General features: G+C 35.2%; 3 protein-coding genes across 5 annotated transcripts; all 3 read right to left on the bottom strand.

Moving 5' to 3' along the window:
- Positions 1-442: 442 nt before the first annotated feature.
- LOC18055228 (vacuolar cation/proton exchanger 5) lies at positions 443-5734 on the bottom strand. Of its 3 annotated transcripts, none has more exons than XM_024177570.1 (13): positions 5307-5734; positions 4800-5044; positions 4434-4697; positions 4276-4343; positions 4158-4186; positions 3413-3609; positions 3111-3323; positions 2865-3017; positions 2210-2326; positions 2076-2129; positions 1176-1292; positions 992-1085; positions 443-862 (listed from the first exon to the last, which is right to left on the bottom strand). In XM_024177570.1, the coding sequence occupies exons 2-13, from the start codon at positions 4842-4844 to the stop codon at positions 840-842; spliced, it is 1374 nt and encodes a 457-aa protein (XP_024033338.1). In that variant the 5' UTR covers positions 4845-5044; positions 5307-5734; the 3' UTR covers positions 443-839. The 3 variants fall into 3 exon arrangements, with proteins under 3 accessions (XP_024033338.1, XP_024033339.1, XP_006452727.1); XM_024177571.1 differs by having other exon boundaries at positions 4288-4343; XM_006452664.2 differs by having other exon boundaries at positions 4434-4694; positions 5307-5733.
- Positions 5735-7914: 2180 nt separating this feature from the next.
- On the bottom strand, positions 7915-8538 carry LOC18055227 (oleosin S1-2). Its single transcript, XM_006452662.2, has one exon. The coding sequence runs from the start codon at positions 8474-8476 to the stop codon at positions 8057-8059; it is 420 nt and encodes a 139-aa protein (XP_006452725.2). The 5' UTR covers positions 8477-8538; the 3' UTR covers positions 7915-8056.
- A 354-nt stretch (positions 8539-8892) lies between these two features.
- Positions 8893-12530, bottom strand: LOC18055226 (cytochrome c oxidase assembly protein COX15). The gene is made up of 7 exons (XM_006452661.2): positions 12225-12530; positions 11355-11653; positions 10801-11026; positions 10470-10715; positions 10244-10354; positions 9509-9640; positions 8893-9359 (listed from the first exon to the last, which is right to left on the bottom strand). Exons 1-7 carry the CDS (start codon positions 12396-12398, stop codon positions 9186-9188), a joined length of 1362 nt encoding a protein of 453 aa, XP_006452724.1. The 5' UTR covers positions 12399-12530; the 3' UTR covers positions 8893-9185.
- Positions 12531-12554: the final 24 nt, after the last annotated feature.

Here is a 12554-nt window from a genome sequence, read left to right as displayed (position 1 = left end):
ACTATTTGCGTACATACGGTTGGCTGATTTTCAAGAAAGCAGTTAAGACTGCTAGTGACAGAAGAAAGCACCACAAGAAATGATCAGTTTACATATAAAATATTACCTGAATTTGGGACATTTTCCCCTATAGTGAAAACAAGTGAGGTGAATTTCTCATTTAACACATAACTATCAGGTTGCAATTTGTAGATTCATTTATTTTCCAAGTTTGGTTTCTTGCACTCCATTGTCGCCACTTACCGGGGCTCAGTGAGGTCAGATGCCCCCACCTGACGTTTATAATAAGATTTTTTTTTTTCAATTGTTTTATTTATAAATATTTACATTTTGATCTCTGCTTAAAAGCTTTAGGCATTGACACTTTTAATTTTAATATAATTGGGAGATTTGTCGAGTATTAAAGTCGAAAATCTACACCCATGGAATATAACAAGATTGATTTTCTTGCACTCCATTGCTGCTGGCGTTATAAATCTTCCATTTAATTGGACAGTCATTGAAATATCGTGCCACAAAGTGGAAGCAACAAATGGAAATCTCTTCAAAAGAATTGAGAAAGAGTTACAAGGCAAAGAGAAATGAACCGTTTTTCTCTGTGATATACACAATTTTTCTTACTCGTCATAAGCATTTAGCACCAAAGCAGGTATTGAATTTCTCTTATGCTAGAAACAGCAAGAAACCCGCTCAATATGTTACTGAGCAAGAGCTAGGGAAGTCGAGATAATGGCTTGTCTGCGTTTCGAAGCTGAATATATAAATATATACAGCAGCCTCCAAGTTGATCCGTAGCTTCAGGAAATACATCTCATAAGCCGATTTGCTGCTTTCATGAACTAAGTTTTTACTTGATTATCATCTGCCAAATCATAATTCCTTCAAGTTATGGCCACTTTCCACAACATAATATCACTAAGTTCAAAGAATGATAACGCACAGGAAGAAATTGCAAAAATGTGAATGCAAGTTTTGATCAAGAAATTACCACCTGGAGTAGGATCTTCATGCACAAAGAAACTAGCAGCTACTATCAGATAGCAAAGAATCAGCATGAGTCCTTTAAAGTAATTAGAAGTTCCTTCCTGCAAACATAATAACAGCAACAGTCAAGAGGAAAATCATGGAACCCTATGTAAAAGTACAAACACCATACAGGTTATGAAACTACAAACCTGCAGAAAGAATGCCACAACTATAACAGTTATGAAAAGAGTTGCCGTCTCAAAAAGTTGAAAGTTTAAGTCCATAGGTCGACCCATTATCCACCCAATAACCACGCAAAATGGGATCTGTGGTAATCACAACAATAACACAGGGTTCTGAGTACACTATTCCAAAAAGAGCAAAAGGATAAAATGCAAGTGACAACGATCAGCACGGCAATCAATTAGAGAATAAGCAAAACATTTCATCAATACATGAAGCACCAATCATTAAGTGGAAAGAAAGAATGGGGGAAAAAGGGTATATTGGAAAAACTCATATTGATACCATAAAAGATTCGCTGTAGATTTGCTGTCTCAATAGAAAGAGTTGTTAAAGAATGGATGGGCATAGTTTTTTTGTGAAATGTAACAATTTGCAAATGCAATCAATGCAAGCTAGATGCAATAACTTCTTTCTTCCCTTTTCTCTCAGTCCATTTCACTTTTTACCTCTATTCCTTTTGGGTTCTTCTTCTTTTCCTGAGTGCTAGGTTCAAGTTCTCATAACCGTTACTTTTAAATAATTTGTAAGTAAATTTTAAACAAACCTACTTCAAGAAAAGTTGCACTTTTCACAATCACAAAACCATTCAAAGTTGACCTTCACAATCAAATGAGAATGAGAATCTCTTAAAGGCAAATCAGATTAAACAAATGTAGTGAATTTTATCTCCAAACTCCAGTTACTCAAAGCTCCAGAACTACATTTGAAATTTCCATATAATAAATAGTGTCTTGTCCATAACACAAAATCGATTGTAACAATCAAAAAGTCTACACGTAAGTGCAAAGAAACCCAGAGCCGCTGCAATCAAAATAAAAAACTAAAATGCAATTAGAAGGGACCATCTGATAGTCAACACATACCCCAAACATAGATATCTGTGTCGATGACCCTATTGCCACTCCCAAAGATATGTCCTGCAGAGAATGTATACATTATAGCAAGCACTGTAACAGTACAGTGAAATGTAAGAAAAAGAGTTAGAAGAGTTGCTCACAAGCTTGTCTTTCATGGCAAACATAATAGCACTGGCATGCTCCGCAGCATTCCCTACAATTGGGAGCAAGATAACACTTATAAACGAAATCGGTATGTTCCATGAAGCCGACGCTCCCTACAAAAGAAGCATATTATCAGTAAAAACTTATCACAGACACTCTTGGTAACACATAATTGAAATCTTACAGAATCAAGATCTACTATCTGAATACATCCCAAGCAATGGCATGATAATAAAGAGAATCAACATCAAATTGTGTGGTGGGAAGTAAGAAAAGGTCTGATCTGAATCTAATTTACTATCTGCCATACAATACATCCCAGAGATACGTCTTCAGGGTTGGTTTCAATATAGGCCTAGTGCAGCTGTTATCCTCATTGAACCAAGTCCTTTCTTCTGTTGCTTGTAAACGTGAGACATGTATTCATATGTGCCAAACCAGCTCTTAATTACCATAAGCACTAAAAGACATTCACAGCATAACACAGAAAAAAGGGGGGGGGGGGGGGGTACGGGTATTTCCTAATCGTAAGACCCACTTTCCATCGCAAATAATGAACAATGGCGGACAATTGTCCATGAAGTCATAAACCATGGAAATTTTATGATAAACATCTGAACAACAAAGAGAAGTTGAAAAACCAAATGTTACCTCTATGGCATCAACTACATACTGTGATAGGATAGAGATCCAAGCTGTCATTATTGCAAGCCAAATCAATGATTCCCATTTAGAGATCTCTGGAGCTTCATTATCATCATGATTACCACCATGATCTGCATCATTCCCAGTCTGATTCTCATCCTAAGTTCGCAGATAGTATCACACCAATAGTTATTCTAAACAAAAAGGACAAACTGGACAAACATTTAATTACATAAGAAAATTGTAACCAACCTCGCTCAGAGGAACGTATAGCTCCGTTTGACCCCTTAATTGGAAAAAAAGATAAGCACCATATGCCACTAACATAATGCAACTGCTAAATCTTGAAAGAGCCAGCTCTGACTTTCCAAAATGCACCTCAGTGTGTGTGTAGTGAAGAACAGCAGGAAAGACTAGGCCCATGACCGCCATTAACAAGAGTCCTGAATTCACAACCGCAGATGCCTGCATGATTACTTGGCTCAGTGATAGTATTCAAAAAGACAAGATAAAATGTGAAAAGAATCTTTACAAAAAGACGCTTGTACACCTACCTTATTAAACACCTGTTCCTTTTTACAACAGATAAGCCCACCACAAAAGAATGCACATCCAAGCACCAGCAACATATTCGATAAAATTGAACCTAATAATGACAGCTGAACAACACGTATCATACCACTTTTCAGTGCATAAATTGATATAATCAGCTCCGTTGCATTTCCAAATGTAGCATTTAAAAGGCCTCCGACTGCAAATTCCATTTAAACAACCAGACAAAAAGGAATTAGTAAAAGAAATTGCAATCTGGACCAAACAATGTTATTGGTAATTAAAGATTCAAGCCAAACACACAATTGATTTAGTGTAAGAACTAGAGAAATCATTTAAGAATGCACTAAATGCCATGAAAACAATATATTAGAAACCATTGAAAGAGAAGGAAGAAAAGTCATAAAAAGAAAAAAGAGATTCTCTCTATAACAGTTAAGTGACACATTCATTAATAGAGATCTATTTACAGTATGGCGAACATGAATCTAAAAAAACCTCTACAAGTTTACTAAGCATTTCTAGTAGAAATTATCACTATTGTCATGCAGTAAAAAAGGAAGAAATAACGAAGTTGCAATGACCTAACAACACTTTAAAACAAACAATGACAGCACAAAAAGCAAACACTTACTTCTGCTAAGAGAAAACAAACAAAAGATTAAATATACTCTTAGTCAATCATAAGAAAAGTAAACATTTTGTCAATTGAATAAACCTACGATATTAAAATATGACAAATTATACCTGTGGCTCCGGTGAAGAAAGTCAGTTGCCTGTATCGTAGAAATGGATAACTCATATTAACTACTACAGAAACAATAAAATCACAAAATAATTAAGAGAGAGATATGTCAATCCTTACTCTGTAGCGTACCCTAAACGCTCTGCCAAGGGTGTTATACCCAGCAAGCTCAGAAAGAACACCCATCCCTGTAATCCACCTCAACAAGTTAACAAAATAATAACTAAGCAGCAATGAGCAAAACAATCCAACCAACAAACGTAGATGATTGAACTCACTTTATGACCAGTCAAATTGTGAACCATGATTGCAAGAGGGCCAAAAGGCATAAGCAAGTTCAGTTTATTTGAAAAAACTACAGTCTTTATACTCCTACATACACTATTCTGCAAAATTTTGTTCCCACTAGAAGGGAAATCCCCAGAAACAGATCCATTTTGAAGTCCATGAACACGTTGTATCTTTTCAGACTCTGCTTCCGGAGTAAAAAGACTATCATCCTCAAACTCATGCATCGATCTATCACCCAACGATCCCATCTGCTAAATCAAATATCTCTTTGTTAAAAAACATCACTTCCACAAACAATTGCCTAGGTCATTCAATAGCTTAAGTATTAAATAATGAGCAAAGCAAAAACTTACTTCAAGATTGGATTCAGCTCCCTCCAACTGTAACTTAACGTCCATCTCTAGTTATACTCTAAAAGCAAGATAACTTGTCTGTATCCATCAACAACCATGAGCACATTGAATGCTCATTGTACACTTTCCTCAATACCGACAAAGTAAAGCCCGAGAAATGAAGTTGTTGCAGCAAAACAGAACAAAAAACAGCATCAATCACCTACAAAGCGCTCCCAAGATCAATGCTTTCTAATAATAAATTCCTACAAGAAATCCAACAAAAATATCAAATTAACATCAGAACTACACAGACCAAAATCTTTAATGAAATCAGATTCTGGGCACTCATAAAACTAAAACCCCAAAACCCAAATCCCAGTCAACAACCAAAAAAGAAAAACAAGAACCAATTTTTAACTCCAAAAATCAGATCTTGCGCCAAAAAGATCAACTCTTTCAACCACAACACAAAAACCACTATAGAAAAATGAAAACTTGACGAATCAGATCGAAGAAAGAACTAACCTTGACGCCAGCCTAATTGGGTATCTGACAAAAATATCAAAAAACTGAAAAAAGTAAGGAAAAAAAATACAACAGTTTGGTAAAGAAAATAAAACGAACAAAATAGTGTTCAAAAGATGGCTGTACGAAAAGATATGGAACTTAGATTTCTCCGAAATCTTCGTGGGTTTTTAGGTTGTAAGAAGAGTTTACTATCATTAGAATTTTTTTTTTCTTTTTCAAATCTCAAGTACCGTCATGTCCAATTAAACTGTGCTCTAATGCCCGATCTAAATATTCAAAGTTTTCTATTTCAATATTTTTTTGTTTAGTCCATATAAGTCATCTTCGTCCTTCGAGGCAGTTTCCAGGACAAGATAGTTGAAAAAAAAAAAAGAAGATGCATTCTTTAAATCGGTTGCTGAAATTACAAGTACACAAAATCTTTTGGCTTTCTAACTACAGTTTAGGCCGGTTTAAAAAATATTTTACTAATAGATATTAAATTATTATACTGTCTTTTTCAGATATATTTATTTATTTATTGAATTATTATATTTTCAGTGTTTCTAATACTGTGGGCTCAAATGCAGAGTATTATTAATTTTCTAATCACGTATCTCGAACGTTTAAGTACGATAGCTTTGAGGCATTATAGTTGGATCAAATTAATATAATAATATTTTTTATGGCAATAATATAGAAATTGATTGTTATTATTAAGAAGTGTACAATTATAGGAAAAAAAAAGGTTAATGTGACGGAGTATTCTTGTCTCAACCCTTATAATAGGTTTAATGAAAGAAATAACATTTAATTTCCTTTCCAAACTATGTATTTAGTAATTAATATTTTTTATTATTTATGTTGAATTATGTTTCATATTAATTAATAAATTAGAGTTGAATTTATATTTAGGATATACCCCTCCACTTAATATACTATTTCTTTAAATTACACACTTAAAAATCCTATGGCCCAGTCCCTCAAACCGTTTACTTGTAAATAGTGACATTTTAAAATCTTTTATCTCAATAATATTGTAAATCTATATAAGCACATATAGGATGATGATCATACAATGTTATCTTCTTCCCATGAAACCAGTAGTGGAAAAAACTTTGATTGCCATTAGTTTATGTATATTATTTTTGCATGAGAGGAAAAATTAAAAGTTATATTATATTCAGAGTGTATCACAAGTCTATATTGATGTAGATATTATATTTTCTCTCTACTTCTTGTCCAACGATCCAATGTGTAACTTCGAACCTAAAGAATAAAAAAAGAAGTTATATTTTTTCTTTTTTTTATAACTTATGACTAATATCTAGACATTTATATTTAAATCAGATAAGTGAATATTAATTTTTTTTCTAAATAAAAAAATTAATGGAAAGTAAATATTTTATTTGAATATATATATGAGATATATGCATATCTGACATAATCCCATTTTCACTTATGAAAACATAATATCAAATAACTATATTTGAAATAATAGTTTATCTATTAAAAACATATAAGATACTTCTTCAGATGTTGAGAAAACACAATGAAACACACCATCCAAACATTTTATGTTCATATCCATTCAAACTTTATGCAAATTTAAATATATTCAGATTTCAAACCATAATAAAAAACAAATACCACCTTAATATCAAACAATTAACATACAGCATAATTGGTTCTTCGCTATGGGATGAAAGTCAAGACTGCCAGTTTAAGGAGATCAAGGGAAAATAAATTCCCTTAACATTGCGTGTATTTACATTTGCTTATCCTTCGGACTCAAAATTGATGGCAAGATAAAGAAATTTCCAATTTGGTTCACAAAACTTTGGTTACAATTCAAAGTTGCTTGTTGTCCCGGAAGCTGAAGAAATTTCTCAACTATTTCCTCCCAAGGAAATTAATGTCTGCAGGAATACCTTTTCAATCCAATTTTAGCCTCTTTTTCGTGCTTCATCAACATCATGTATCATAAAATCAAAAAAATTATGTTGAAAAGAATTGAAGGTCCGGACTGGACTTGGGACAATAGCTAGCAATATGACGTACGTTATTTGTGGAAGTCTTAATTAATTTAAATATACATTTTACAAGATAAAAGAAAAAATGTACTCAAGAAAATTTGTACAGACTTAATTAATTATTAATAATCAAAGTTACAAAAATCCAACTATGTACCTTACGAGATATTTTAGAATAGATTAGAGATAATAACTAATATATTATAATACATGTATGATATGCGTAAATAAATTTTATATAATTATTAGTTACATATTAAATTTTTAAAATAAATACACCCATAATATAATATCATCTGCGCATGGTATGATTGACTATTCTAGAATTTATTGTGACGTTAGATGTTAGATCTCATTAAGTTGCTGTTTCTTTTCTTTTCTTTTTCCCACATATTTTTTCAAATTAAGCGACTGCTGACTGGAAACCTCAACTACCCAGACGAGGACCTCTAGTCTTTCAACCTTTAAGCAAGCGTTAAAGATGTGAGAGGAAAAGTACATATGTATGTGCGCGCGCGCGCACACACACGATTAATACATGCATTACTAATTTTTAATACGTGCATGCTTAAAATATTAAATTTGCAACACACTGATAAAATGTGCTCATAGAAATTTGAAAGACGGTAACATATTCACAAGAGAGAGCTAGAACAAAGCAAAGTAACCAAATCTAAAACAAGAAACTACTATTCATTTTTTATTAACCTATCTTCGTGATCAGTACAATTTTCATCAACCCTTTGCTGTAAATATCCTGCAAAATCCTGCGTTTGTTCCTTCACTCTCACATAATTGTAACCTCTTAAACCCTAACCTTATATGCATTCTAACCTCCCTGCATATCCATGCAAGCGTAAAAACACCAGCAATTCCCATAGCTATGGCCGCAGTGAAGCCAGTCAAGGCCCCGACAAGCACAAACACAGCCGACACCAACAAGGGACTGAATATGAGGAGAACTGGTGAGCTTATGAGTAGAAGTGTAACCGTTGCCAAGAAACTGAACCCCATCATACCGAACAGCGGGCCCCCAATGGCTACGCCGGCCAGTGAGGCGCACAGCATCGACTTTCCGGAGACATGGTGGGTTAGGGTTCTTCCTCCAGTGGTGGTGGTGGTTGGCTGCTGGTCCTCCTGTTGGTGATCAGCCATTGTTCTTGGCCTTGCGTCTTTGTTGTTTGCTTTATTAGCTTTTGCTTGCTTTGGAGGTAACAATAATTATATAGCATTCGTACAGGAAGTGCAAATGAGAGACGTGTTGTTTTAAGGCTGAGTGTTGTGAGCTTAGGTGGCGGCTCTATGTGTTATGTGGAATGTGTTGATTTGAAATAGGGACACGTTAGGTACTGGACTGGTTATCCAGTTATCCTTCTTTTGTGGATAAGTGTGTGCTTACAAGTTTGAAAGAAGCCATTCCTATTAGTACACAATATCCCCATATGGAGCTTTTTGGATGGGAATGCATGATAAATCATCAACTGTGGATATACGTACATTACAAGTCCACTGGCTGGTTGTGTTAACAATGGAGACAACAGACAAGCCTTCGCGGGTTTAAATGCAAGGTGTAAAGAAATTTTAAGGGCTTAGATTGCTGAGTGAAATCTGAGAGAGACATTAGTCAATTCTCGAATAGCTCAGCAGTCTTGCTTTTCAATTATAATAGAAATAATGGGGATGAGGCGTCCGTCTACAAGAAATACAAAATGAGCAAATACAAGAAACCGCATTTTGCTTTCCACTAGCATATTATATAGGACCAGAAGAATTAGACATGAAACCATGACATGAGATATGAAAATACAATAATCAATTTTGCGTTTACTTGATCTTCCTAATCCTCCTTCCAAACTCTGGAGTGTTAAAAAGTTGTTTTTGCGACTTGTGGTAGTGATTTTAGAAGAGACACCGAAGGCTTCCGGGTCGTGTGATTTAGTAAGATCATGAGAGTCAGAAGAGTCAACGCCCCGGCCTGATGTGCGGTGCCAAGTGACACATGCACATACGAGAGAAGCGTTGAAATCCCCAAGGTGACCTGCAATAGTGACGATTATTAGGTTTGTTAACAGGTAAACGATGGGTCCTAGACTCCTAATTAAGATTTAAAATAACAAAATTCTACTTGTTAGATAGGGTCAGAAAAGTGAGTCTAGGAACAAGAGGCAAAGACACACAAACAATTACCTGAAGTGCAGCCATGCCAACCGTGCTTCCAATCAAAGATCGAATTGCAGGATGTATGTCTAACTTTCTTGTTGACCACCATAGAGCACCAATTGATAATAAGGTAGTAGTTGCAAGGATACGGTGGTCAAGCTGCACACATAAAGAAAACTGTAAAACCATTGTTTGACATATCTATTTATGAGAACAGTTATGTCAGTGGCGAAATATTTCATTTGAATATTTTGAGTTCCAAATTGTAGTTTATAAAAAATTTTGATATCTAACTGATATGTTAAAGAACAGTTAGCAGGTCTCTTATTTCAAAATGGAATAAGTATCAGCCCACAGGGGCCTGAATAAGTGGTTTTCAAACATCTTTATTTGGTTGGCCACCCGAATTTGAATCGTGGGAGAGGTAGAGGGTTAAAAAATTGACTTGAGGTTTGTCCACCCCTCTACTTTTTTTCCAAAAAAAAGGAGCAAAAGTGTCAACTTGTATGGATTGAAGTGGTTTCTTGGAAAACTAGTGTGTTCACTACAAGGACACTTATTCTTAAAGGATTCAATCCTTAAAAAGCAAGTTTTCCTTCAAGTAAATGTTTATCTGAGAACAAAAATTTATATATAATCCCCTTACCCTGCCCTCAAGCTTACTTTTAGTTTGTTTACAATAAATTTATATATGATCTTCTGGAAAACCATGAAACTTAGGATGCAAGCATACAGGATGCAAGATTAGAATAGAGAGCATACCTGCACCATTGATGTATTCTCAAAGAAGTTGCGAATTAGTGGCTTCATATTAAATATGTCATCAGGAATCCATGTATCCCCCATCTTTGGAAAAGTATTATATGCATGCCCCTGGAAAATCAGTATGCAATATAATTGAAGGTTGATTCTAAGTAGAAAAGTCATACTATCTAATTGATTCTTTTGAAAGACCAGAAACAAAACGAGAACAAAGATAGTTACTCACCGCATCATTACCAGCAACGAATGCCCCTGAGACAGCAGTAATGCCTACAATGAAGCTTACAGGAAGGGCAAGTTTTTTCACTTTTGCTGCTCCACGAACCCAAGCAACAGATTCAGCAGGTGGTTCAGGCATGACAACCGAAAGAGCAGTCCAAAAGAGGCCAGTGTAGATGACAAATGCAGAAGTCAGATGAGCTGTTAGACGGTAGGGGCTTACTCTGGGCTGAGCATATTCAGAGGGTGGCTCCTACAGAGGGAATAATCAAGGTGCTCAAATATTGTTTTGAAATTCAAATGCAACCACAATGACAAAAGCAATCATCACTTCTTACCTCTAAACCACTTTTAACCATCCACCAGCCAATTAGACCCTGACCAGCACCAAGGGCAAAAAGAGCAGAGAGTTTCAGTCCAAGCCGTAAGGTAATATATCCCTTACGAAGAAAGTACGAAAATGGTAGAGCAAAAATGATACCCAATCCCCTTCCCCACATACGATGTGCATATTCCATCCAATAAATAAATTTGAAATCTTCAAGACTCATCCCTTTGTTTACACTGCCAGTGGTTAAAAACATAGCCATGATTAATGGGAATATCTTCAAGAATGTACACATTCAAACCAAGACACGAGTATAACTAATGTAGCATACATGCGCAAGAAACCATAGCGAATAAAGAACAAGGATAACTTTTCAAAGAACAAAAACACCTCTTCTATCACTGACTACTAGGATATTTAAATAGTTATGAAATGTTAGGGAGCATACACTTACCACTGAAGTTATCGCAGAAGCTAAATTCTAATTTATTGTGAATTTCAAAAGCTAAACGGAACAAGCAGATATAAATGCTACAATAACTCATTTCTTGAGGTCTGTGTTACCGCTTATATTCAGGTGACTGCTTGTATTTCTCAAACTCCTGCAACCACTCCTCATCAGATAGGGGAGGGAGGCTGCCAGTGAATTTCCAGTCCGTCATTGAAAGACCAGATCGAGTTAGCCGAGTAATACCACCAAGTATCACCATACTAAAGACCCATGCAGCCGATCCAAAAAGCCATATTCCCACCGCTTTCTGAGCACGAGGTCCACCAGTTACCAATAACTTCAATCCCTCTTTATTTTCCATGCCGACAGCTGCTGCAGTGGACATATTCCTCCAAGATGGCATATAATTACCCTAAAAACCGCAACAGAAATGCCTTACAATCCTAGTTACATATTATTGTACATAAAGTTTGCCCAATACGCACATCCATCATTGTGTTTTCTGTGAAATTTCAGACACATTCACCTTGTGAATAGACTAAACATACAAAATAGCAGCCATTAAGACACATTATTTTATGCAATCAATGCCACCAACATTAATGTCCCCATCCAATACTACTCATTAAAAAGCTAAAGAGATGCAAAATTTTCCTTAAGAGATGCAAAATTTTCCTTGAAACTACCCTGAAAAAGCAAATTATGTGTACATGTAATGCGTTAGACCAAATGGTATCATCATAATTCAACTTACCTAAGATTCTTCATTTTCGATTAAGGCAATATTCACTGTACTCAAACATAACAATAAGACGTTATAAATCAGTTTCCAAGTGAACAAATCACTAATTCACCAATCGTGCACAGCTGGTTATCAGCATACGATCAATTTGGAAGAATAATTTTTTTTGACATTCTCAAGCAAACAAGGCAAAGATGGAAATACCCAGATAGTGAAAATAGAAAAATAAAAATTGAAGAACCTTATAGAGGGGTCTGAAGCCATAAAGGGAGCTCCTTGCAACTGTAGATGAAGATGAAGATAATGAAGAAGAGGAAGCTCTAAACGAAGTCGTTTCTTTGAAGTTGGCTAAAATGGAGTTCAGAGAAGCTTTATTTCTCTTTAGGATCAAAGAAATCACTCTGCTTTGAAACATGATGCCCTCTCGAGATTGTGTGTGAAGGATTCAGTCAGGGTTTAGTGAGGTGCTGAGGTTTTTGAGGAAAGGAGGCGTTTTGCAAAATACACAAATTTGAGACCTTTTATTATTCTGTTATACAAATTTTATGTCATATAGAATTATCAATAATGG

This window comes from Citrus clementina, unplaced genomic scaffold (assembly GCF_000493195.1).
Source record: "Citrus clementina cultivar Clemenules unplaced genomic scaffold, Citrus_clementina_v1.0 scaffold_1, whole genome shotgun sequence".
NCBI classification, from domain to species: domain Eukaryota; kingdom Viridiplantae; phylum Streptophyta; class Magnoliopsida; order Sapindales; family Rutaceae; genus Citrus; species Citrus x clementina.
The sequence above is the reverse complement of the archived record's forward strand: the minus strand, read 5'-3'. Positions and strand labels throughout refer to the sequence as shown.